The following is a 27,463-nucleotide window of genomic DNA, read 5'->3' as shown; positions in this document are numbered from 1 at the left end:
TAAACATTTGAAATTTGTTTCCATCTAAAAGGACTGACTCCAATCCAAATGGTACGAACAAAATTACTTCGTTAGTGTCACTCATAGGATGCACTAAAAGTTAAATTGCCTAATGGTTGAGAAAGCAGAGGTCTTGGCTTCAGAAAGAAATAACAACTACCTAAAGAATCAAAGATTGGCAGAGGACGTTAAGAAAAAAAGAATATCATGAATGGTCTTATGAGAGTGTCAAGCTGAAGAAGACTGTATTGAGTAAAACTTAGGTCTAATAGAATGAAGTCTAGAGATGGGTCATGGAAAGCTAATGATCCTTGCTGGTCTAAGTTATTGTTGCTGTTGTTTAGTTGCTTAGTCTTATCAGACTCTTTTGTGACCCCCATGGACTGTGTAGTCCAAGGGCTTCTCTGTCCATGGGCTTTCCCAGGCAAGAATACTGGAGTGGGTTGCCATTTCCTTTTCCAGGGGATCTTCTCAACCCAGGGATCAAACCTGCATTGGTAGGTGGATTCTCTACTACTGAGCCACCAGGGAAGTCCCAGGTTAAGTTACAGGGCACTGGAAATGATGAGTAATTCAAGAGGAAGTCAGTCTACAGAGAGAAGCATGCAGGTATACACAGGAAGACAAAGCCAGAAACTCATATAATTCTCAAAAAGCTGTTAAGTGAAGTGTGTTCTTGTCTTCCCAGTCACCACTTCTAAAACCAGGCTGTACTTCTTGTCTTTGCATTCTCTGAAATTTCCTCATATTAGTTCAATTAATTATTCTTTGACTTAGACTAAGTAAGATTGATTTTTTTCCCCTCTGAGAAAAAGGCTGATTTCTAACTTAAACATCCAAGTCTTTCAGAGAGATCAGAATAGTTAAGAGAACCATGCAGCTGGCTGGATCCATCACATGACACATTTCCTTAAAAGAACTTAAAGTATATATGAATAATATTTCCCCTTCGTTGAGCTTTTCCACGTGCTAAGAGATAAACTTAACTTCTTCTTTTCTCTGGTTTACCTTAATGAAGATGTTAGTCATTAGTTGAACAAATGTACAAGCCTTTATTGTGTATCAGCTCTATGATGGGCCCTGTTTTAAGGACTGTGAGTAAAAGAAGTTAATGAGACAAGTCCTCAAGGACTTGAGAAATGTGTACACCTTAACGGTAAGCTAGTGCTATGCATAGAAACCTCCTCAAACTATATAAAAAGGAAAAGAGAAAATATTAGGAGAGCTGGACACTGGCAATTTCACAGGATGTACATTCTATCCACTGTTCCCTCCCACTGAGCCACTCCAAGCCTTGAGAAAGTAATGTGTTACTGAGACCATGTGAACTGTACATGTGACTGAATGCTACTAAAGAAGGCCTCTGTATAAACTCTTCACCTTGCAGGAGGTCACAGGGACCCACTTATCTTGCCCACGAAAAGCTTCATGAGCAAGTTCTCTTGTTTATTAAAACTGCCACCTACCAATCTCTGTGGGCCTCCCAGGTGGTGCAGTGGTAAAGAGCCTGCCTGCCAATGCAGGAGAAGCAAGAGATGTGGGTTCGATCCCTGATTGGGAAGATCTCCCGGAGGAGGAAATGGCAACCCATTCCAGTATTCTTGCCTGGGAAATTCCATGGACAAAGAAGCCTGGTGGGTTACATAGTCCATGGGATCACAAAAGAGCTGGACTCAACTGAGCATGCAGGCACGTATCAATCTGCAGTGTTTGCATCTGCCATCTCTCTTTCCATCTTACCATTTCTTCCATCTCTTTTTGCTTTTTGAGTCCTGACTATCGTGCATGCCCAGTTGAAGGGTCAGTGGTCCTATTTAGTCAACCAGCTCAGCCCAAACTAGAGGCAGTTGACTCCGAGTGAAGTCCTTCTAAATGCAGTGTAAAGTATTCCTTAGAAAATCTTCCAGGACCCTCCAGCTCTCATTCAGATGAGCCCCTCTGTGACCCTAAGCTACTCTCTGCCTGTACCTATTGGATGTTAGAGATTTTCCTGGTGGCTCAGACAGTAAAGAATCTGCCTGCAGTGTGGGAGACCCAGGTGGGATCCCTGGGTCAGGAAGATCCTCTGGAGAAGGAAATGGCAAGCCACTCCAGTATTCTTGCCTGGAAAATCCCATGAACGAAGGAGCCTAGCAAGCTACAGTCCATGGGTTCGCGGACACGACTGAGCGACTTCACTTCATTGGATGTTATCCTGTAGCTGGTGGTTCACTTGCCTGTCTCCCCCACCACATTATACTCTGTGAGGGACCAATTTCATCTGTGTTACAGACGAGCACCAGGGTAGGAAAGTTCACTGATAATGGTTTCAGGTTTCACATTGTGACTGTTATCAAAGCAGGTTCACCTTTCCCAACCCCTGGCAAGTCCAAAGATAGATGCCAAGGTTTGCATCACAGCAAGGGTTTATTTGCAAGGGAGCCAAGCAAGGAGATGAGAGAACAAATCTCAAGTCCATCTCCCTGAGGGCAAAAGGCTGGTGGTATTTACAGGATACGAATGAAGAAGCAGGGCGGTCTGAGGTGTGGGGAGCATAGGGAAAGGTGATTGGAAAAAGGTGCGGTAATCACGGTTCTGTGCAGGTGTAACAAAGCTACAGACCTCTGCAGCTTCGAAGGTCACCCAGGACACTTGCTTCAAGGATTGGTGGTCCTATCCAGTCTCAGCCAACTCGGCTCAAACTAGACACAGCTGACCCAACGTTTCTAGAAAACTACTCAGGCAAACATGATTTAGGCTACCTGCAAGTTTTAAAATGACTTTGATGAAGGAAGGCAGGTGAAATGGGATTTAACCCATGTTTTCATAATTAGTCTTTTCAAAACATCACTTGTTGAATTTTGGTGTAGTATCAGAAGAATATCCACAATTATGTTTTATTTTTCCATCCATGTATTTGTGTGATTATGGGTTAATTCATATAACTTCACAAAAACTACCTATCTACAACAGACTGAATGCAGAAGCAGATAAGAGAATTCAAGTGTTTATTTTTAAGTCAGATATTAAAAAGACTGGCATAAATGTAAAATAGTATCATTCATCTCATTCATACTTTTATTTTGGGAAAGTTATTTTTCATAAAATGTATTATTTATGTTAACATGTAAAATTTTTACTGTTATTTTAAGATGAATTAACACATTAATATTGAAAATATATCTGTCTCAATATTTTCCATGGTAAACACTGATAGAAACAATTCACATAAACAGAAGTTCTTTGGGATCCTCAATATTTTTTTCTAGCTCTATTGAGGAGTAATTAATTAAAACATTTATATATTTAAAATAGACAAATTTTGATATGCATATACATTGTGAGATAACTGCAACCAAGTTGATTAACATATTCATCATCTTATACATCGGAGAAGGCAATGGCATCCCACTCCAGTACTCTTGCCTGGAAAATCCCATGGATGGAAGAGCCTGGTAGGGTGCAGTCCATGGGGTCACTAAGAGTTGGACATGACTGAGCGACTTCCCTTTCACTTTTCACTTTCATGCATTGGAGAAGGAAATGGCAACCCACTCCAGTGTTCTTGCCTGGAGAATCCCAGGGACGGGGGAGCCCGGTGGGCTGCCGTCTATGGGGTTGCACAGTCGGACATGACTGAAGCGACTTAGCAGCATCTTATATATTTGTTTTTTCTGTGTGTGTGGTAAGAACACTTAAGATCTATTCTCTTAGCAAATTTCAAGTATACAAGACAGTATTATTAGCTATAGGCACCATGATGTACATTAGGTCTCCAGAACTTAATCATGTTATAACTGAAAGTTTGTACCATTTGATCAGCATCACCCCCTATTCCCCACACCCTAGCTCCTGATAACCACCATTCTACTCTCTGTACAATAAGTTAACATTTTTAGGTTTCACATGAGATCATACAGTATTTGCCTTTATCTGGCTTATTTCACTTAGCATAAAGTCTTCTAGGTTCATCATCCATGTCACTGCAAATGGCAGAATTTCCTTCTTTTTATGGCTGAATAACGTTTCACAGTGTACCTAATCACATTTTTGTATTCATTTATCCAAGGCATCCTGAGATCAAAGAGTTTCAGAAAACCTCCCTTAGTCTTATTTCCTACTCAGAATGTGGTGACCAGCAAAATTACACCTAGACAGGATAGTTCCTAGGATGATTAAGGTGGGAGTTCTCAAACTGTTTAGTGTCAGGAAACCTTTACACTCTTAAAAAACTTAATGTGGGGCAGAAGTTGGTTCTTTGTTTCTTGAAATGTGAAATTGTTGCCTGCTCTGGAAAAATATAGTTCCTGATTTATCCTGTACCTCATGCCAGCATGTTAATTTGTCTAGTTCTGAGAACAAAAGCAAAGAAAGGTACATTTTTCTCTTCAGCCACTCTTAGACAAAGCACAGACTCCTGTCTCACACGAAGAGAACTCACTCCCTCCCAAACAAGGGTCTGTTCCAAACACTTACTCACATTTCAGTGAGTCAGAAGGAAACAGACAGATATTCATCTCCCTGAAACCTGGCTGACTTCCTGCAATAAGTCTGTGAGGAGCATCATGATTGGGTGTCAGGGTTAGTGAGCGGCCCCCTACGTATTCTCAGGTGCCACTGCCGTCTTAGTAAGCAGGTGAGTAGCATCCACAGGGCAGGAAAAAAAATGCCTTCAAGTGTTTGTAAGGATTAGTAAGTAGAGTTAGTGACAGATAAGAAAACAGGAAAGAACTAGGGGCTATATATTTTTGATTCAATTTATAGTCATGATTATAAGCAGTAGCACCTGATAAACACCAATTTAATACTTTAACAGTCAAGACTCCAGCCCTAGCTATGGTAAAGGGGAGCATTTGATTTTTACCAATTAAGTCCTTCCCATCTTGAACCACTTTGCTTCCTAGTGGCAGTGTCCCAAGCACACCAACCTTTTCATAGCTGTTCAGTTGACTCTTTGTGCCCCCATGTACTGCTACACCAGGCTTCCCCATCTTTCATTTTCTCGTAGTGTTTGCTCAAACTCATGCCCATTGAGTCAGTGATGTTATCCAACCATTTCGTCCTCTGCCACCCTCTTCTCCTGCCCTCAGTCTTTCCCAGCATCAGGGTCTTTTCTAATGAGTCGGCTTTTCCCATCAAGTGGCCAAAGTACTGGAGTTTCACCTTCACCATCAGTCCTTCCAATGAATATACAGAGTTGATTTTTTTTAGGATTGACAGGTTTGATCTCCTTGGGACTCTCAAGTGTCTTCTCTAGCACCACAATTTCAAAGCATCAACTCTTTGGTGCTCAGCCTTCCTTATGGTCCAGTAAGCATCCCTACATGACTACCAGAAAAACCATAGCTTTGACCAACACAGACCTTTGTCGGCAAAGTAATGTCTCTGCTTTTTAATACACTGTCTCAGTTTGTCATAGCTTTCCTTTCAAGGGGCAAATGTCTTTTTGTGTGACCTCATGGACTATAGCCATGAGTACTGGAGTGGGTAGCCATTCCCTTCTCCAGGGGATCTTTCCCACCCAGAGATCGAACCTGGGTCTCCTGCATTGCAGGCAGATTCTTTACTGTCTGAGCCACCAGGGAAGTTACCTGCTTCATTAAGGTTTAGAATGGTGCTAATAATAATGATTGAAGGCAATGGCACCCCACTCCAGTACTCTTGCCTGGAAAATCCCATGGACAGAGGAGCCTGGTAGGCTGCAGTCCATGGGGTCGCTAAGAGTCGGACACGACTGAGCGACTTCACTGTCACTTTTCACTTTCATGCATTGGAGAAGGAAATGGCAACCCACTCCAGTGTTCTTGCCTGGAGAATCCCAGGGACGGGGGAGCCTAGTGGGCTGCCGTCTATGGGGTCGCACAGAGTCGGACACGACTGAAGCGACTTAGCAGCAGCAGCAGCAGCAATAATAATGATTAGATTAGTAACTCCTTACATGTAGTTTATTAAAACATTTGATTACACTATAAAAGTAGTCACTGGAAGGATCCTGGCTTCAGCAATGTGCTGGGAATTTGTGGGCAAACTTTCAGAGGAAAACCCAGGTTTAAAGAAAAGTGATTATCCTGTTTCTTAGGTTGGGAAGTAAAAAGCTCAGAAGTAGTTATGGAATGTTCTCTTTCCAGACCTGGGCCTGAAATAATGGAAGAAAATACTCACAATGTAATGCAAACAGGAAGCATCACGAGTTCATACCGGGGCTCTCACTGGTCTTTGTGTCTTTAAGTAAATCCCTTCAAGTTAACAATGAAATCAGCTGCTTATTATCTTGGAGAGGAAGGAATGAGAATTTTAACACACACAACACCCCCCACCCCAACGCACCCCCACCCCGCTAGCTCCAGCTCTTGCAGCAGCTCTTGCTTAAATATCACTTCGGGATAATCATAACTTGTGGGCAGATCTTGTTTCCTGTCGGGTTAGTTTCTAACCTGGTCATTCTGCGCTTATTTTTGTCCATTTCTCCACCCACTTGGGAAAGGCAGAGAAGGCAGGCACCGCGCAGCCCCTGAGAACGGTGACTGAGGCTCATGGCTCCCCCGCAGCCCTCCCACCCCTGCCAGGAGCCGGAAGGCCTGCACGAGGGCCAGGGTCTCTCGGGGACCCGGGGTCTCCCCCGGGCTTACGTCAGACTGTCGGGGGGCGGGGTAGTGACTGCCTGACTTTCGCCGTCTGCGGTGCAGGCAGGAAAGGCCCCCAGGCACGCGGTCCCCATCCCCGCGGCTTCCTGGACTCCGGGGCTGGGATGGTGTGTGGGGGTGGAGGTGTGGCTTCCGGGGGTGTGGAGGAGCCAGGTGCGGCTCTCAGGGCGGAGAAGGGGGGGCGAGCAGGGCGGAGCCGACCGGGGCAGGTCTGGTGTGTGCCGAAGCGAAGGGGCGGGCCTTGGCGCTCCGGGAGCTGCCGGGCAACTTTTCCCGGCTCACGCCCGGGAGCGGGAGAGAAGCCCTCGGGACGGCTTCTGAAGCGTCTCAGTGTCCTTGGATCCCCGCGCAAACCCACAGCAGCTCCAGCGCCAGGGCGACGGGCTCAGGATGCAGCCAGGACGGAGAGGCGGCACGCCGCTGCAGCTGGTGTTAGTGCTTAGTCAAGGTAAGCGACGTCTTTGCTCCGCATCGGTTGCAGGAGGAACCTGCGTGGGTCCCCGGGTGAGGGCACGAGCCAGGAGATCTGCGCCAAGGAGGCGCAGGCGACGCGCGTCTCTGCTCTGATTCCACGTGGACCCAGGCTTTCAGCCATCCCAGCGGGACGGAGAGAGACTCCCCATTCCGGCTCCGGCTCGCCCCTCCCTGGTGTCCCCATAAGGCGTGTCTCTCACCCTGTCTGTAAAGCACCTTTCGAAGTTAACTGGAAGCGCGCTTTGCTCTCAGGCACACACGCAAGCGCACACAAGCATGGGGGAGTGGGGATTAGCGGGGCGCCTGCGGTCCGGCTCAGACAGGTGCCCCGCCGGACCCGGACTCCGCGGTTCTGTGCATCCCGGCAACTCGGTCCAAAGAGGTAGCCTGCCCCTCAGCGCGATGCCTGGTGGCTTTGCAGGAGCCCGGGAGCCCAATACGCTTATTTTTCAACCCGGAGCGTGTGAATAATGTCTTCATTTCTCCAGAACGCAGCACTGCTGTGTCTTCCCTTGGGGGACGTAGGAAAACCTAAGCGCCTCTTAAATGCTTGGCAGAGGGGAATTCTTCTGCCCTTCTGCCTTCCTCTTATTGTTGTAACGTCGTCTATTCAACGAATGTAAACTTAGGTCCGGAAAAAGTTCTTTCCACTTTCTCGATCTCTGGCGCTACAACAAAAGAATTACCCGCAGCTGTAGCTCCTAGGGCAAGGCGACGAGAGCTGGGTCCGCCCCTCTCCTGACCCCTTTTTCACTAAGTGGGGAAATGAGTCTAGGGGTGCGACCACAGTCCATCAAGAGTGACTTGTCCAAACTTTATCCAGAGGCTCGTGTGTGCTTATTTCAAGAACTTTAGTTTACTTTTGGGGTGGAGTTGGGGAGTCACATTTGTATTTTGTAATTTGAATAGCTAGCAAAAAAAAGTGGTCTCATTTTCAAATGTTTATAAGCAAGAGGATAAATCTTTGCTAAACTGCCATCCTTTGAGGCATGTAGCCAGTTGCTGTCCTTGATCCTGAAAGTAATCTAATGCAGAAGATCCTGTAGCCTTTGCTCCAGGTTAGGGAAATAGCAGAAATACAGAAAAATAGCAGAGAAAGAGAAATAGTCCTCACCCCAGTAGAGAATAGGCATCAGTTAGTTTTCTTGTCTAATCCTGGGTCTGCTACTTCAGATATTCTCTCCTGGGACCCCAAAGATGTTCTTAGGGGCCATCAACCCTAATCTAGAGGTTTTAGATAAAGTTACTTTCACCTTGAGATTCAGTCCCTGGAGACCACCACCTTCCTAAGAGCTAATGGACCCTTCAGTCCAAGCTTTTCAGCTCTCTTCAAGTACCCTTTATTAACAGAAGCTATGGAAGTATAACATCATTTTCTTACTTTCGAAGTGTTGAGGCTTGTTCTTAACAAAGCAGTGAGAAATAACTTTAGAGGAATGTGGTACTGCAAGGCCTGAAGTAAGGTTCAGAGTTTTCTTTCCCCCAGAGTTGGTTAACAAGGACAGCTCGACACCTTGCTGCAAGCCAGCAGAGGTGATATAAAATGACGTCTGTCCAAACAGTTTATGTAGTTCCTCGTTCCTCCTGCTCCAGGTATTTCCTTACTCAAGGAACAGGTTTTCTCTTAATTCAGGATGATCGTAATAAAGCTTTCTCATTTGTGATCTGAACCCAAGTTCCCAGGAAAACAGCATCATGTTTTTGATACCATGAATATCCAAGATTAAAGTGAATAATTGAAAGCTCTCAGTTTGTGACAGGTACAGTTTTTTATGGCATGACCCTATCTGTATAAAATTTTTGAGCACTCATCATTATTATACATACATATTTGTAGTTGTTTATAGGTTATATCCATGTGTAACTGTTCAATATAAATACCAAAAATTAAAATGTAAAAGGCTCGTGTGTGTGTGTGTATTTGTACTTCTAGCATACACTCCAGCATATAAGCCAACCACTGTAGAAACTTAAAACCCTCAAATCTCATTTTAACACTTAGATTCAGATTGGCTGTCTGTAAACATTCTCACAGGTATTTAAGAAAAAGCAGTGCTCTTAGTTTGGTTTCATATTTATCACCTTTCATTGATCTTCCTTGATTTAAGTGCTTGCAATCATTGAAGTGATAACCAGCAGGTTGAGACTGGAAAAGAAAGACCATAAGAGCCCTGGATAATCCATAAACCAAGGTCCATAGAGGAAAGAGAATGTGATTTTTAAATGTGTGATGTCACTTACACGCTCTAGTGTGTTGCTTGGCCAAGGATAATCCTTGCCCCTGGATTCTAGGCCTCATCTTCTGCTATCTCTGGTACCCTGCCCAAGTCACCCCTGCCTAATGAATATTTTCAAATCCCTAATTTCCCCAAGGGCTGTAAATATTCTAATTTGCCTCTTAGTAAGCAGGTCCTCCATCAGTATGTGATTTGGCCGCTCTTTCCTCCTGAAACACCGTCTATCCCTGGCTTCTGTTCTCCCTGCTTGTCTCCTATTTTCCTGGCTGTTCTTCCTTAGTCTCCTTCACAGGCTTGGCTCTTTGACCCAGTCCGTGTTGGTGTTCACAGAGTTCCATGCTGGATCCTCTTCCTTCTTCCAGTTCTCTTTGGGCCTGCTCCCCACTCAGGTCAGCATCTCCAGCCAACTCTGCTGAGTTCTGGTTCAGTAAATATCTCCTCCTAGGCGACTTTGGGTCCCCAAACAAAGTGGATACCTCTCCTCTGAAATTTTTTCCTATGTCATCTATTAGTGTTTAATGGCAGCATTATGCTGCAAACATGAAAACCAGAATCTCTTCCCTTGTTGGCAACCTCACAGCCCATCTCCAAGTTCTGTCTGTTCTCCCCAACTCATGTGCCTTCTGCTCCCACCCAGTTCAGGCCCTCACTTTTTTGTCTCTGGACCCCTACTGTTTTTAAGCTGGTTTAACTGTGTGTGTTGCTTTGTCACCAGGGTTATCTTTCTAAACATTTATCTGTATCCAGTCACCCCCTTGTGTCAAACATTGAGTGGCTGCCCAGATCACGTAGTGCAAAGTCCCAATTTTGTGGCATGTCATAAAGTCTTTCACCATCTGACCGCAGCCTTCCTCTTCAGCTTCTTCTCTGCCACACTCACCCTGCACACACAAACAAGCACACAGACTGCACATAGGCACATCCACAGTACATACATTCCCGAGCCACTCATACACACCTATGTACACCATTCTGTATTCTGACTGCACTTGATCATACCATATTTGGGTTAGAATATATTCCAGATTATGTTATTTTGCCTTCACTGCCTTGATGCTTCTTCCCTTTTTCTCTCATCCGTTTGCAACTCACCTTTGTCCTAAGTTAAAAGAGACAACCCCGAGTAAAATGATAAAGTAGGGAAGTTTTTATAATAAAAAGGGAAATTTTAAGTAATTTTAAGTAATCTCTTATTTCCAGGACCTATCCTCAACGACCTCTCTCCACTCAGCCTCAGCCCCTCAACCACCTTAGGCCACCATCCAATATGGTAACTCCCTTCCTCCACGACTCTCCATCTACATCTGCCCAATGTACACTAAGCTTTACTGTTCTAAATACTGGTTCTGGAGCTACTGTTCTGATTCACATTCGTGGAATGAGCCTTAGGATTCAGTTTTTAAGGGACTTCCCTGATGGTTCAGCATGTAAAGAATCCTGCTGCAATGCAGGAGACACAGGAGATGCGGGTCCAATCCCTGGGTCGAGAAGATCCCCTGAAGAAGGATGTGGTAACCCACTCCCAGTATTCTTACCTGAAAATCCCATGAAAAGAGGAGCCTGCCAGGCTACAGTCCAAAGGGTTGCAGAGAGTCGTACATGACTATGCATGCACTCACGCCATGCCATTCAGTATTTAAAAACAATTACTCATACATTTCTGATATACAGCCAGGTTTGGAAGTAATTGCTTAAATACTGCACCTTCTCTTTCCTAACAAATAAAATTCCAAACTGCCTGTACCACCCTGTTCTGTGGTGACCACCAAGTCAGGTGTATTTCAACACTGAGAGAATGCATCAGGTCAAGTGAATTCCCTCTAAAGTAGGTGATGACTGCTTCTGTCTTAGTGTGCTGATAGCCCTGGACATATAAAAAAGGAAGAAGCCTGTTAACATAAAGAGATGGGCATCTAATGGTAGAATTTTACACATTCAGCCAAATAAAGACCATTCAGTCTGTGTGTCAAAAATAAAGAATTTCTAGTGTATTATCAGCACCATTTGCGTTTCCATTGTGATTACCCTTTCCTGTTCTTCATCAAGCACAACAAGGCCAACAGCATCCTCTTCTGTGGCAGATTTGCTTCCTCTTAGGTGACATTAGCCAGCAGCTACTTTCAAGGGGATAGTCACAGAATTGTTCCCGAATGTTGATTGCTAGAAGTAACAGGTTCTCTTTGATTCATGTTCCTTTCCAACTTCATAGTCATCAGTAAGAATGTATTGGTTGAAATACCATGTCTGTCTGTCTCTTTCTGAAAACATATGTAAACCTACTCTACTTCCCCATAGTAACTCTCATTTGGACAAAATGTTCAAGATATGATAAAAAGATATTTCAACACTCTATCTTTGCCTAAATTTGAAATAACATATCTGCTGTTTCAAAAATCACTTCTACTACTCAAACCAACTCAGCTAGACACCCATATTTATTTGAATTTAAGTGATATGTGAAATTAAAAGATGCTTACTCCTTGGAGGGAAAGTTATGACCAACCTAGATAGCATATTGAAAAGCAGAGACATTACTTTGCCAACAAAGGTCCATCTAGTCAAGGCTATGGTTTTTTTCAGTAGTCATATATGGGTGTGAGAGTTGGATGGTAAAGAAAGCTGAGCACTGAAGAACTGATGCTTTTGAACTGTGGTGTTGGAGAAGACTCTTGAGAGTCCCTTGGACTGCAAGGAGATCCAACAATTCCATCCTAAAGGAGATCAGTCCTGGGTGTTCATTGGAAGGACTGATGTTGAAGCTGAAACTCCAATACTTTGGCCACCTCATGCAAAGAGTTGACTCATTGGAAAAGACCCTGATGCTGGGGAGGGATTGGGGGCAGGAGGAGAAGGGGACGACAGAGGATGAGATGGCTGGATGGCATCACCGACTTAATGGACTTGAGTCTGAGTGAACTCCGGAAGTTGGTGATGGACAGGGAGGCTTTTGGCGTGCTGCAATTCATGGGGTCCCAAAGAGTAAGACATGACTGAGTGACTGAACTGAAGTGATACGTGGGGCCCTTACATGCCAAAAATGTTTGCTTTTATACATTATCAATAAAGCAGCACTTATACAAAAGAAAATGTAAAAAATTTCAGGAAGAGTAGGGAAAATATTTGGGACCAAAAGTATCATCTTGACATCATATAAATGCTACCACCAAAGTCTTAATCAGCCTTGCTTAGCTTCGGACATTATGGAAAGACTAAACACAGCATAAGAGGGAAAGAACCATGGAAAGCAGTTACTCTAATCAGTAACTCCAAGATGCGGAGTGTGTGTATGCTTTTGTTATGGTAACTAATGATTTACCAGGAGGAGCACACAGAATAATGACTCTCTAAAGAGAAGAATCTTGTTACCACAAATCCTGAGACAACAATAGGTCTTGTGTATGAAAGTGATCCCTATGATCCCTCTTCTGATGAGATGTAGGTGCTTTGCTGCTCTGGTTACAGTGAATTCCATAAAACTTGTTTTTGATCATATCTTTATGTAACACTTGCTTTATGTAAGGCAGTATGCTGGGTCCAATGTAGAACCATAGGAACTTGAAATGTGGTCCAGAAAGGTTGTAAGCTACTTGGAACACATCTGCACGTGAGGGAAAGAAATTGTCTCAGTCCCTGGGAGGGGGCTGCCTAACCAATTTCATACCCTGACATCCACCTTTCTTAGAGAAGCCCAGTTACTGGGTTAATCTCTCCTCTGCACAACTAGGAGGTAATTGAAGGGTAATTGAACTGAACCAGTAATGATGGCCCCAGATCTCTTGCTACTATCTGATTTGGACATGGGCATATAATGGAATTTTAGCCAATGAGATGTGGAGAAAGCTTTCTGTGTAATTTAAAACTTGTTTTGTTTTTGTTGTGTTGTCTATGCCTATAACAAAGGTATAACGTACATTTTTGTAACATAATAGATGTCATATGGTTTCATGTAATTAATTGCTGAATAAGTACAGATACATTAATTGCTGAATGAGTGGTACAGATCTGCTCAGGGACTTTTGGGAAAGAATTTTTTATTCCTAAGAGAGATACTCGTTAATAAGCATATTGTCAGGTCTAGATGGGAATCTTGGAATAGCCGTAGCCATCTTGCAACCATGATGTCAGCTAGCCTGGGGATAAAGCCAACACACTGGCCTAGTGGAAAAAGAGAAAGAAAGCAGGTCCTTGATACTGACTTTGAGTTTCTGAGTTACTGAAATTTCAAGTCTTCATACCTCTTGGTGTTTTTAAAAATTTCCATGTAATTTGAAACTTATGTTTTTTCTATTGTTGTGTTGTCTATGCCTATGACATAACCATGTAACGTAAGTTTTGATAACATAATAGGTGTCATATGGTCTCATGTAATTAATTGCTGAATTAGTGGTATACAACTAGATGTTGAATTCAGAGAATGGAGAAATATCACTGAGACACGTTTGAGTATCAAACTCTGGAGAGGCCATCCTAAGGAATAAACGTTACCGTTCAGGTCTGCTGTGAAGTGCTTTGGAGTCCAGTTCTTTTTAAATGACTATAAGCGATAATTTATTGTGATCAGGAGTAGGCTCCGTCTCCTAGTTCCTGAACCAGATGTCTCAGATGCTTGAATAGGAAAGGAGAAGGCCATTATGCCAGGAGCACATTGCTCAAAGTATTCACAGAAAGTGAGAGCTGGGAGGTGAGCGGGCACTCTACCATGAAAGGCCTTTATAAGTCCTGGCAAGGAGCCTAGAGTTTATTCTGAGGACAGTTGGAGGGCTCTGAAGGGCCTTGAGCAGGGCAGTGATACACTCAGGTTGGCTCCTTGGCAGGTCACCCTGGCAGCAAGAGGGGACAGCAGAGTGAATGGTCTCATTTCAGCTTTAGAGATGGCAGTGGTCCAAACCCAGATAGCAGCAGTAGAGAAAAATAGCTGGGGACAGATGTGAAAGGAATTAAGGAAGAATCGAGGGGGTTTGTTGATTGATTGACAAGAGTGGGAGACTGTAAGACTGACGCCTGGGTTTCTGATGTAAATAATTAAAAGGGGGGGCCATTCACTGCAACAGGGAAGGCTGAAGGAAGGCAAGATCAGAGGAAAAAGAGAGCAGTTCAGGTTGACAGGTTGAGTTTGAGACAGCCAGGTGTACACGTGCAGTTATTAGATGGTTGTATGCAGTGGTGTTAGAAACAGGAGCTAGAGTAAGATGGGGATAGAGAGCGAGGAGTCGTGGGCATCTGGAGAGGGATTGAAGATGTAATGTTGATGAGTCAGACGGAGACAGACTAGCAGGTGACTCTGGCTACAAGCTGAGGAGCCACCTTAGAGGGTCAGATGAGGAAGTGGAGACACCAAGGCGCAGCTGGAGGAGGGAAGAAAGGACTGTGGAGACTAGGGCGCCACAGAAGTGTTTCGAGAGCTTGGTCCACAGGATCAGCCCTTTTCCCTAAGTCAGGCAGGTCTGATGCCTTGGCGAGGGCAGTGTTCTCTGACAGACAAAAGCACAACCAGAGTGTTGTGGACTGAGGAGTCAACCAGAGATGAAGGGTGGGGACAGTGTCCGGAAGTTTGACAGGAAGAGAGGAGCAAGGAGCTAGAGGACTGAAGTGGGAACATCTGCTTAAAAACAAATATTGGAGAAACTTGTGTAAACATCATCATTGTGAGGGTTTTTTTTTTCTTTTTGTTTTTTTACTTCTGTCACTTACGGTACTGCACGGTACCCTTGTAGTTTTGAAATTTACATTGAAGCATCTGTATTTGGCAGGAGCCCATGACATGAGAGGAGAAGGGGGGAACTGATGTCCGTGGAAAGGATGCTGTCAGGGATAAAGGAGACGGAGGGGGAAACTGGATGCCCTGCAGCCCCGCTGGACAGATTAGAAACCACAGATGATCACGTGAAGGAAGGCAAAGCAGATTCTGGGCTGTGAAATGGAGAGGATGTTAATTGATGAGAGAAAGGTGAAGCTTACCAAGGCCTGCAGAGAGAAGACAGCAGAGCTACGGGAATCGGCACCTCCCACCCTCCAAAGTGGCTGCTTGGGTTAGAGGGAGCTGATGTATATATGCTTTTGTTTGCTTTAAAACATATTTACTGCATTAAAGCAGTTGTAATTAACAAGCTTACAGCTGTTTTTAGGGTGCATAATATATAAAAATATTCCAATTCTATTAGAATTAAGTTCAGTGCTTCAGTCACATTTTCTAAAAAAAAAAAAAAAACAAAGAAATTCTTTTGTAGCTATAGATTTATGTGTCTCCAGTTAAGCTTTTAATGCTTTATTTCTATCTAGCATAATAAAGATCCTCAAAAATATCTTTTGAGAAATCTGAGTCCCATATAGCACAGAGAATTAGTGTCATCTTCAAAAGGTTCTGTTGTTAAAATATTAAAGCCTTTTATTCTGTGTATAACTCAGTGGTTTTTTTCAAGGCATTTTGAACATTTCCATTAATATAAATTAGAAGAGAAAGCCTACTCCTAATTTTGTTAAAGTTATTAGTTCAAGGTATTTGTAGTCAAATATTTTATCCAGTCTATGCCTGCCTACTCTTGTACATGTAAATTACATTTACTAACCAGTATAAACTTGAACTGCATATTTTTGTAATGTTTTCAGGTTCATTGACTATTGGGACTGTTCATAATTTTCAAATAGGTTTTTCTTCCTTTGAGAGAATGGTCTGTTTTATTGACCAAACAGTTCCTAGAAGATTCCTGCAGTATTATTCTGTGTCTGAAAGAGTAGCTGCAATTCCTCCTGTTATTAATTTAAAGAGACTAGAGACAGTTTGTACTACAGAAGCTGTACATAACTCCTGATCATTGAAAGGCTTTCTGTATAAAAATGAGGTTAATGTTTAAACAGAGCAATGAAAAAAAAAGAGTGAGGGATGCTGGATTGTCAGTGTAAGAGACTATTCCATTGTGTTCTGAAGAGCGTGTGCAAAGCCATTGTGTTCGTGGATGCCTTGAACATTGGCAGTTGTCATTCTCCCCATTCATTCAAAGGTGGCCTTTGTTGGTCTTTGTGCCGGCCTGATCTCATTTCCATGGATACCACGTAGAAATGCAGACTGAATGCAAGCTGGCTTCTGGTCAATTCAGTCAGATAACTCTATCCCAGATTGTTGACCAGCTTCCCTCAGGTCCTTTAACTAAACAGCCTCTTGGACACTTGTTAAGATATGGGCACTGAATTATAAAACCTTTTTGTAACCATATTCTGAATGTTAGTACATAACATAGATATTTCAGAGTAATTGACTTAGTTTTCTGTGTATTTATTAACATTGTTTTGGAGGGGAGGGGGAACATAGCTTTGAAAATTGAGGTACTTTTATATGCTCTTTATTTTCCTTTATATAAATTGTAATAGCCCAGATTAAAAAAAGTCTTAGTGTCAGATTGAAAGATGGTTAGATAATTTATGTAAATGTCATAGTGTCTTAGTTCTTTCAGGTTGCTATAACAAAATGCCACAGATTGGGTAGCTTATAGACAATACAAATGTATTTCTCACAGTTCTGGAGGCTGAGGAGTTTAAGATCAGGGTGGCGGCAAGGTCACGTTGTGGTGAGTGCTCTTTTCCTGGATCATAGCTGGTGGCTTTTGCCATGTCCTTGTGTGGTGAGAGGGGCTAGGGGCCTCTCCAGAGCCTCTCTTACGAGGTACTAATCCCCTTCGTGAGGGCAAAGCCGGAGCACCTCCCAAAGGCAGCCACCTCCTGGTACCATCATCTTTGAGGGTTAGAATTTTAATTTAGGAAGTTTGACAGGACACAGACATTCAGACCATATAGCATAGTAGTAGTAATTGTGAAGTCCCTTTTATTATTGCAGTATTTAATTTTTGCCCCTAAGTAATCATATTTTAACAGATCAGTATCATTTTATTTATTTATTTTGGCTATGGTTCAACTGAGACGAAAACTTGAAAGTGAAAGTGTTAGTCACTCAGTCCTGTCCCACTGTGACCCCATGGACTGTAGGCTGCCAGGCTCCTCTGTCCATGGAATTCTCCAGGCAAGCGTACTGGAGTGGGTAGCCATTCCCTTCTCCAGGGCATCTTCCCAACCCAGGGATTGAACCTGGGTCTCCCGCATTGCAGGTGGGTTCTTAACCATCTAAACCACCAGGGAAGCCCCAAGATGTGACCTTAGCCCTTTTTAATAGTACAGTTCCATAGTTTCTTATCTTTATCTGTGTTCTCTCTTTCTAAGATACAATTTAGCCCCTAACTCATATTCTGCTGCTGCTGCTGCTAAGTTGCTTTAGTCGTGTCCGACTCTGTGCGACCCCATAGACGGCAGCCCCCGAGGATCCCCCGTCTCTGGGATTCTCCAGGCAAGAACACTGGGGTGGGTTGCCATTTCCTTCTCCAATGCATGAAAGTGAAAATGAAGTAGCTGAGTCTTGTCAGACTCCTAGAGACCCCATGGACTGCGGCCCACCAGGCTCCCCCATCCATGGGATTTTCCAGGCAAGAGTACTGGAGTGGGGTGCCATTGCCTTCTCCAAACTCATATTCTGTAAATCCTTTAATCCAATTCAGTTGTCCTTCTCACATAGCAGTTGTCACATTCTATCTCAATGATCTGTTTACTTGGATTTACATCCTGTAGATCACAAAATCTGATAAGATGGGAGCCGTGTCTTGCTTTGTTGAATGAATGAAGCGTGTATGGCAGCTAATGTAGTATGGATTAAACGCACACTTTCTGAATGAATCCCAAGCTGAAAACGTTCTAGCACTTTCCAATTTGTATATGCACAGATCCTTTTATTTACAGGTTTATCCAAACACGCTAAAATACTCCTTTAGTTGATTTTTTTTCACTTTGACAAAGTTTGTTTGCTTTTGGAATGTTTCTCCTTTGTCTTGAAATGTCAAACTAAGATGGTGCTGTTTACAAATAACAAGATAAAGTATTAAGACAGTGCAAACATCTTTTTTCCCCCTAAAAAGCCCTTTCCTGTCCCCCTTTTCTGTTTTCATAAAGCAGCACTATAATTTATCTTCAACTTGACTATCTCTCCCACTGAATACACTTTTAAGATTACCTTTCATTCTATTTATCATTGTATTCCCAGGACCTGGCATGTTGTAAGCACCCAGAAAATGATGTTGATGTATGGCAAAACCAATACAATATTGTAAAGTTAAAAAAAAAAAAAATTAAAAAATTTTTAAAGATAGAATTTCAATAATATGAGGTAAATATGTCCATCAAAGTGCTAAACTTGATTGATACTTTAAGTTTATAGCTTTTCTTTATAAAGCAGAATATTTCAATATCCTTATAGGAAACGATGTACTGATATTCATGTTAACAGAAAAAAATATATTTCTTTCTTTTGATATTCGTGTGAAAGTAAATTTTCATAGATATCATCACTGTTTATATGAAATTGACTTGTTTACTCTTTTCACTTATCTTCTGTATATGCTTTGCCATGCGGTCCTTATGTTTAGAACTTTACATTAATACATCCGGCCATGTCAGGGTTAACGATTGTCCCATTGTTGGATATTCAGGCTGTTTCCTGTGGGTTTTTTCCCCTCATTGCAAGTAATGTGGCTATAAATATCATTGTCGGAGAAGTTTTTTTCTTTCTTTATCCTTTTGGACCATTTCCAAAAGCAACATTACTGGATCAAAACTTATCTTTATTTTTTAGCTCTTCTTGCATACTGAACACTGTGGTCATCAGCAGTGTGTGATTTTTACCACTTTTACTTATTTTTTGTAGGTTTTTTTAAACTTCTTATAGTTTGGTGAATGCAAACTTGTGCTTCATATTTACTTTAATTCTCATTCTTTGTATTTATCAGAGTACATTTTAAGTTACAATTTTAAAAGTCTATCTTTTGAAAAATATATTAGAGTAGGATATTCTAGCTAGTCCTACAAGAAGCCTTAAGAGATCATCTAGTATTGCCAATAAATACCTCATTTTTACAATAACTAGTTTTTGAAAATGACTAAAGTCCAGGACTCCAACCTGCAGTCTATCATTTCAAGATAGCCTTCACAATTTCTTTTGAAAATTTCTTTGATAAAGTTCTCCTTGTCCCCTACTTCCAAAATGGATTCTAATCCATTTTCACTTGAGGAGTTGTAGTCATGTAGTTAAGATTTCCATACGTCTCTATGTCAGAATACTTTAGAGAGAAATAAAAGACTTTCTGTTTGCCAGAGCACTTGACTTTGAGTCTCTGAAGATTGTTCTGGTTAGCTGTTGCCATGTAACCAGTCACCCTAAAACTTGGTGGCTTAAAATGATGACCATCATTTGTTACCTCTCATGGTTTCTTGCATAGGACTTTGAGAAGAGCTTGGCTGGGCCATTCTGGCTTGAGGTCCCTCATGTGGTTACTGTCAGAGGGTAGGGAGCTCTCTCTTCATGTGGTTCCATCAAGGAGTTTCTCCAGAATGGCACTCTCTGGACTGCCTGATTTCTTATTGGCAACTCAGGGATCCCAAGGCAAGTGTCCCTCTCAAAAGTGGCAGAAACTGCATGATCTTTTCTAATCGAGACTCAGAAATCGGGCAACTGCATCTATTCATCAAAGAAATTACCAAACCACACCTAGATTGTAGAGGAGGAGACTTACTCAGCATCTTGATGGGAAGAGCCTCAAGTCAATCCCAGACATGTTTTAAAACCACCACAATGACTTAATCAACTTAATGGTGTTTATAAGACCGTTGGTTGTTTACTTCAGCATTATTGGCATCTGAGACTAGGTAATTGTTTGGGGGCATGGAGCAGTAGGAGTGGCAGGAGGGGCTGTCCTGTGTACTTTCGGATGCTGAGTGACATCCCTGGTCTCTACCTACTAAATGCCAGTAGACACTCCCTTTCCCCACAATGGTATGACAACCAAAAATGTGCCCAGACATTACCAAAGGACCCCTGAGGGGCAAAATTGCTCCCAGTTGAGAACCCTTAATACATTGAACAAACATGTTCATGGCATCATGGGAGGAACTCCACCCCTGAAGAGCAGATTTTAATTTTATTGCCATTTTTCTGGATGACTTTGGATAAGTCACAGGCAAACTCTTCCCAACCTTGCTGGGTCACTGGGAGGATCAAATGGAATTGTGAACAGAAAAGTATTTCGCATGCTATAAAAGCAGATATAATGTTATTTTTCAAAATTTATATCCTTGGTATTCATCCTTTTCATCACCATTCATTATTTTAAGGGTCCTCAATGGAGTGCCTATCATTGGGCAGTAGAGTGTCAGACACTGGAGGAAACAGAGGATTAAAAGGAGCCCCCCAGGTCCTCTGCTTTCCATTTCTAATGTCACCTGTGGAAGAGAATCTAGATCCTTACTGAATATAAAATTTTACACTCAAAGACTTTTAAGAAAAAACTGCATTTTTCTTTCTTAATGAAAGCAGGAGACTGTTACACTGCTATATATCAGAAGCAGTTTTAAGGGTCATTTTATGCCTTTGGCTTCGCACTGCTTTTTCTTCTTTTAAGCACGATAGCTATAAGCCAAACATTGTAGAGCTTAAATCTCTCTATGGAATAAATGTGTGGTTCTTTTCAAAGGGCCTAATTTCTAAGTTTAGCTGCTTTATTATTTTTTTTGAGAGGAAGGGGGAAGGATTTTCTAAATTCTTTCCACAGTATTGTACTTTCAGCATGAAGACAATGCTGTTGAGAATGATTTCCTGCAATTTTGTACATGTTCAAGGATCTAATACGAACTATGCCCATTTTCTGTTGTCATACATATTCTAGGTAATGATTAACTGACTTGAGAGTTTGAAGTCTGTTTTCTTAGTTTCAAAGTCAGGGTCTGAGTAACCCATTTCCTGCATCCGTGGCTTCCTGGAGGGTCCATGGGCTGATAATGTTTTCTTGGCTCTCATGGTGAGTGTGTGTCAGCAAATTGCAGACATGCAGACACCCTCCTACCCATTACACAGCAGTTCTCAGAAACTTAAATGGAAACTTATTCAGGATATGCTTTTTATGTCAGAGGTGAAAGTGGGATCACAAATTGACATGCCTTTTAAAATTTCTCAAAAAAAGATGCTCTTGTCAGAAACATAAAATGAATGATACTAATAGTAAAAATAATCACAAAAGCAAGCTATCTTTACTAAGTGCACATCATGTGCTGGACACTGGGTTGAGAATTTTATTATATTCTCTCTGATCACAATAAAGTAGGCTTATAGATTGGGTCTATTTCAAAGAAGAAGCAGTGGCTTATAGAAGATGAATAGCTTGTCCAAGGTCACAGAGCTATTCCAATATCAGAGGCCAAGCTTTTAGACTCTACAAAGTATTGTTGGGCTTGTCCAATATGTGGGTTTTTCAGTTAAAAAAAAAAAAATTCTTGTACTTCCAACACTGGCATAGTTCTGCCACTTCGTCACCCCAAAATATAGTCAATCTTCTTTTTAGGATTCTCCTAAAGCCAGGTAAAAAGTAAAGTTAAATGTTCTTTAAAATTCTAAATAGAAAATGAAATGTGTGTGTATATTTTTACATACAGTCCACTCCAGTATTCTTGCCTGGGAAATCCCACAGATGGAGGAGCCTGGCGGGCTACAGTCCATGGGATCGCAGAGAGTCAGGCATGACTTAGAGACTGGACAACAACAGCAAATGTATGCCCATATCTGTATACACATGTGTTAACCTATCTTTTAATCCTTCTCAGAAGGAGGACTGTATCTCAAAATGTATCTTTTCAGTAACATGAATTCAAGCATCTTTCTTTGAATTAGTCTAGAACTTATATTTGTTAATGAACCAGGTCTTTACTTATCTCCCATTGTATGCATAACTTCTTCCTATTTGGAACCAGTCTGTGTTCCATGTCCAGTTCTAACTGGTTCCAAATAGGAAAAGGAGTATGTCAAGGCTGTATATTGTCATAGTGCTTATTTAACTTATATGCAGAGTACATCATGAGAAATGCTGGGCTGGAGGAAGCACAAGCTTGAATCAAGATTGCTGGGAGAAATATCAATAACCTCAGATATGCAGATGATACCACCCTTATGGCAGAAAATGAAAAAGAACTAAAGAGCCTCTTGATGAAAGTCAAAGAGGAGAGTGGAAAAAGTTGGCTTAAAGCTCAGCATTCAGAAAATAAAGATCATGGCATGCGGACCCATCACTTCATGGCTAATGGATGGGGAAACAGTGGAAACAGTAACAGACTTTATTTTGGGGGGGCTCCAAAATCACTGCAGATGGTGTCTGCAGCCATGAAATTAAAAAACGCTTACTCCTTGGGAGAAAAGTTATGACCAACCTGCTGCTGCTGCTAAGTCACTTCAGTCGTGTCCGACTCTGTGCAACCCCATAGATGGCAGCCCACCAGGCTCCCCCGTCCCTGGGATTCTCCAGGCAAGAACACTGGAGTGGGTTGCCATTTCCTTCTCCAATGCATGAAAATGAAAAGTGAAAGTGAAGTTGCTCAGTCGTGTCTGACTCTTAGCGACCCCATGGACTGCAGCCCACCAGGCTCTTCTGTCCATGGGATTTTCCAGGCAAGAGTACTGGAGTGGGGTACCATCGCCTTCTCTGTATAACCAACCTAGACAACATATTAAAAAGCAGAGACATTACTTTGCCAACAAAGGTCTATCTAGTCAAGGCTATGGTTTTTCCAGTAGTCATGTATGGATGTGAGAATTGGACTATAAAGAAAGCTGAGCACCAAAGAAATGATGCTTTTGAACTATGGTGTTGGAGAAGACTCTTGAGAGTCCCTTGGACTGTGAGGAGATCCAACCAGTCCATTCTAAAGGAAATCAGTCCTGAATATTCATTGGAAGGACTGATGTTGAAGCTGAAACTCCAATACTTTAGCCACCTGATGTGAAGAGCTGACTTATTTGAAAAGACCCTGATGCTGGGAAAGATTGAAGGCGGGAGAAGAAGGGGATGACAGAGGATGAGATGGCTGGATGGCATCACTGACTCAATGGACATGAGTTTGAGTAAACTCTGGTAGTTGGTGATGGACAGAGAGGCCTGGTGTGCTGCAGTCCACGGTTCCCAAAGAGTCATACATGACTGAGTGACTGAACTGAACTGAACTGATGCATAACTTATTGTTAGTTGGAAAGGTGAAACAATCAGCAGTCATTCTGTTAATTCAACTGATTTTTATTGATCTACTGTACAGTACAGATACTCCAAGTACTGGCAAATATAACACTGAACAGAACAGGTAAAGCATCTAGTTTAAGGAACAAAGGCAGATAAAACAAGTGAAGCTTAAGTATCAGGACCCTCACTTCAGGCCTGTTTCCATGTATTCACATGTCTGATATTAGTACATGTGCGAAAGTTCAGATCATTGTCTCTTCCATACCCTAACATATTTCAACAAAGACATTAACAACAAACTGGTTGATAAATATCATCAGTTCAAAAAGTTTCTGGATTAATCCCTGTAAAAGAGAATTTGAAGTGCCTTGAAATATTATAGCTCCTATATGATATTGGGGGGCTTCCCTGCTGGCTCAGATGGTAAAGAATCTGCCTGCAATGCAGGTGACCCGGGTTTGATCCCTGGGTTGGGAAGATCCCCTGGAGGAGGATATGACAACTCATTCCAGTATTCTTGCCTGGAGAATCCCATGGACCAAGGAGCCTGATGGGCTACAGTCTTTGGGGTCACAAATAGTCGGACGACTGAGTAACTAGTGCGTGTATACACACACACGCACACACACAAAGATACTGGATAACAATCCTGAATATTTACATGACATTACAAATAAGGTATTATGGAAATGAAAGAAACTTTTTTAACTGTAAATAATAATAATTTTAAACCTTCAACTTACCATGCCCCCAAAAATGAAATACTTTTTAGAGAATACAATTTTATTTTATAAAGTTATCAAGTGAAGAGGTGAACAAAAGATGTAGAGCCAAGGCAAAATGTATTACAGGAATATGTCAGGCAATCAGTAAAATGTATGGTTTTTTAAAATATTTTTCAGTTTTTAAAACTAGCTTGCTAGGATTACTTTTCTTATTATAAATATTCTATCTGAATGTGTTCTACAATTTTTAAATTTTTTTCCTATGGAGACATTCTGCCTCAAATTGTTGAAGTGTCAACCCCTATAAAACTTAACTTCAAATACAGATTCTACTAAGGTTGGCAGACAAATGAAAAAGATAAATATTTTTATATAACATATGAGATAAAGCTCTATTAAGAAAAAAAATAGCACAGTAAGGGGATCTGAAAATGCTGCACAGGTAGTGGGAAATGGAAAGTTATTTTTAACTTGGGATTATATTATGTCTTTTGCTATATAACAAATTACCATACCTAGGGCAACTTAATATACATTTATCACCTTATCATTTGGGTGAGTCAGGAATTTGGGCATGGCTTCACCGGGATCCTCTGCTTCTGAATCTCTCATAAGACTGCAGTCAAAGGTGCTGGCTTAAGGGGCAGGGGTCTCATCTGAATGCTTAACTTAGGAAGGATCCACTTCTGTTCATTTTTAATTGTTGGCAGAATTAATCTCGTCTGGGGCTGTTAACCAAGTGCCTCAGTTCCCCATTGGTTCTCAGCTGAAGGCTTCCTTCTATTCCTTGCCCTCTGGGCCTCTCTGCTTTGTCAACAAATGATAACATCTGCTAACAAGATAGAAGTTATAATTCTATGTCATGTAAATACAAAAGTAATACTCTATGATATTTGATTCTACATTTCAAATCTTCATTTCAATTGGTTTGAAGTCACAGATCCTGCCCTCAAGGGAAGAGGATCACACAAAAGCACAGATAGCAGGAGATGGGAACCACTGGGAACCTGCTGACCACCACAGGTGATGAGGAAAGGCAGCTCTGATAGATTGATGTTTGATGCAGAAACAGAAAGCTCTCTGGGAACAGGGTTCCATGCAGAAGGGACAACACAAAAAGGACAAATGTCCGGGTGAGTTTAAGGAAGAGCCAGGTAAGTGAGCTAAAAAGATAGGGTAGGAGGTGAGGTCAGACAGGATGAGGAGGCAACGATTATGTAACTATTGAGACAAAGCTTACACAGGACACAATATAACATTTCAAGATAGTACATCACAATAAGAGATGCAAATGGTGACTTAGAAGAAGAGTGTACAGGCTAGAATGATAGGGGAAAACCAAAAGTCTATAGAGAAATGGCCTGTGAACAGAGATATAACAAAAGAAAAACTAACTTCACTTGTGTCTGTTGTCTCCATACATGGCCTCAAGATGTGTCAGGCATATCATGTTAATGAGCAAGCTATTCTACAGGCTCTGACTTGCTAAATGGACACAAATGCTGTTCTGAGGAGGGAAAGGAAGATACAGGAGTTTCTCCTTTCACATAAAAGGAGTTTCATGTTAAAATAGAAAGTGAATTGATGAGCTGGTACCCCAGTACTTCACCCCATCCTCTCGGCCACTGGGAGCCAGTGAGTCTGCCAGATAGCAGCTCCTCCTCCAACATCATTGTGAAAAAAAGAGAATTTATTGAGTTGTTAGGAAGCGCTAAGTCATAATAAACGGACTTAAGAAGCAATTGCTATAGACTTTTGAAGATGTTAATTGCCTGCAAGGTCAAGAATTGTGAAAGGACATCAAAATCACCTAACCATGTGCCACAATACTCTGATACTTGATATGCTTACTTTGTCACAAAAAAATGACTTGCTTTTTTTTGTACAAAATATGAACTTTAAAAGATATAACTTGAATTAGTACATATCTCTCTTGTATGTGTGCATCTGTATATTGACATGCTTATCTTTGAAACACAGCATAGTAAACTGAAAATGTCTGATATCAATATAATCCTATTTCCCCCTGTCTTAGTCTGCTATAGTTGCTGCCATAACAAGATACACCTGAATGGGTGGCTTTAACAATAGGAATTTATTTTCTCATGGTTCTGGAGATCGTATTAATATTCCAAGATCAAGGGACCCTTAGGGTTGGTGTCTGGTGATGCCGCTCTTCCTGGCTTGTAGACTTCTGGCTGCATCCTCATGTGACCTTTCCTCTGTATGTACGTGGAGAATGAGAGATCTAGTGTCTCTTCCTCTTCTTAAATGAACACCAGTCCTATAAAATTAGGTTCCCAATTATTGGCTGGGATGGATGGTGCAGTGCCTGCCATAGCAAACTCTGCTAAGTTGCTTCAGTCGTGTCTAACTCCTTGTGGAGTGTAGCCCGCCAGGCTCATCTGTCCATGGAATTTTCCAAGAATACTGGAGTAGGTTGCCATTTCCTACTCCAGGGGATCTTCCCGACCCAGAAATTGAACCTGCATCTCCTGTGGCTCCTGTATTGCAGGCAGATTTTTTACCACTGAGCCATCCAGGAATCCCAACCCAATTGTTAATGCCTCCTTAAAGATCCTATCTTCATATATAGTTACATTAGGAATTAGGGTTTCAATGTGGGAATTTGAGGAAGATACAACTCATCCATGCTGCTGCTGCTGCTAAGTCGCTTCAGTCGTGTCCGACTCTGTGAGACCCCGTAGACGGCAGCCCAACAGGCTCCCCTGTCCCTGGGATTCTCCAGGCAAGAATACTGGAGTGGGCTGCCACCCCCTTCTCCAATGCATGAAAGTGAAAAGTGAAAGTGAAGTCACTCAGTCGTGTCTGACTCCCAGCGACCCCATGGACTGCAGCCTACCAGGCTCCTCCATCCTTGGGACTTTCCAGGCAAGAGCACTGGAGCGGGGTGCCACTGCCCTCTCCGAACACCACACTTTAAATACACTTAAAAGCTAGTGGCTTTAAGACAGTTGTGGCTATCTTTTAAGATAAGTGGGCTTCCTATTATCTCAGATAGTAAAGAATCTGCCTGCAATGCAGGAGATGAGGGGTGGAGTCCTGGGTGGGGAAGTTCCCCGGGAGAAGGAAATGCCAACCCTCTCCAGCATTCCTACCAAGAAATCCAATGGACAGAGCCTGAACCCCTAAAACTTAACTGCATAGTGATACATTCATTTCTGCAGGAAAGTGATACACATATTTTTTTTTAACATGAATGCAGAGTAATTCGGAGAAGGCAGTGGCAACCCACTCCAGTAATCTTGCCTGGAAAATCCCATGGATGGAGGAGCCTGGTAGGCTGCAGTCCATGG

At 42.2% G+C, this 27,463-nt stretch overlaps 1 protein-coding gene across 2 annotated transcripts in view; it reads left to right on the top strand.

The window, feature by feature from the left end:
* The first annotated feature begins 6,357 nt into the window (after positions 1 to 6,357).
* Positions 6,358 to 27,463, top strand: part of ITGA2 (integrin subunit alpha 2) — a 108,125-nt gene continuing 87,019 nt past the window's right edge. For both annotated transcript variants that reach the window (XM_025270532.2, XR_003104951.2), the window contains exon 1: positions 6,358 to 7,071. In XM_025270532.2, coding sequence (XP_025126317.1) covers positions 7,014 to 7,071 — 58 coding nt within the window. In that variant the 5' untranslated portion in view covers positions 6,358 to 7,013. The remainder of the gene's footprint in view (positions 7,072 to 27,463) is intronic.

The sequence above is a fragment of the Bubalus bubalis genome, chromosome 19 (assembly GCF_019923935.1).
Source record: "Bubalus bubalis isolate 160015118507 breed Murrah chromosome 19, NDDB_SH_1, whole genome shotgun sequence".
Lineage (NCBI taxonomy): Eukaryota > Metazoa > Chordata > Mammalia > Artiodactyla > Bovidae > Bubalus > Bubalus bubalis.
Note: the sequence above shows the minus strand (reverse complement) of the source record. Positions and strands in the feature narration are given on the sequence as shown.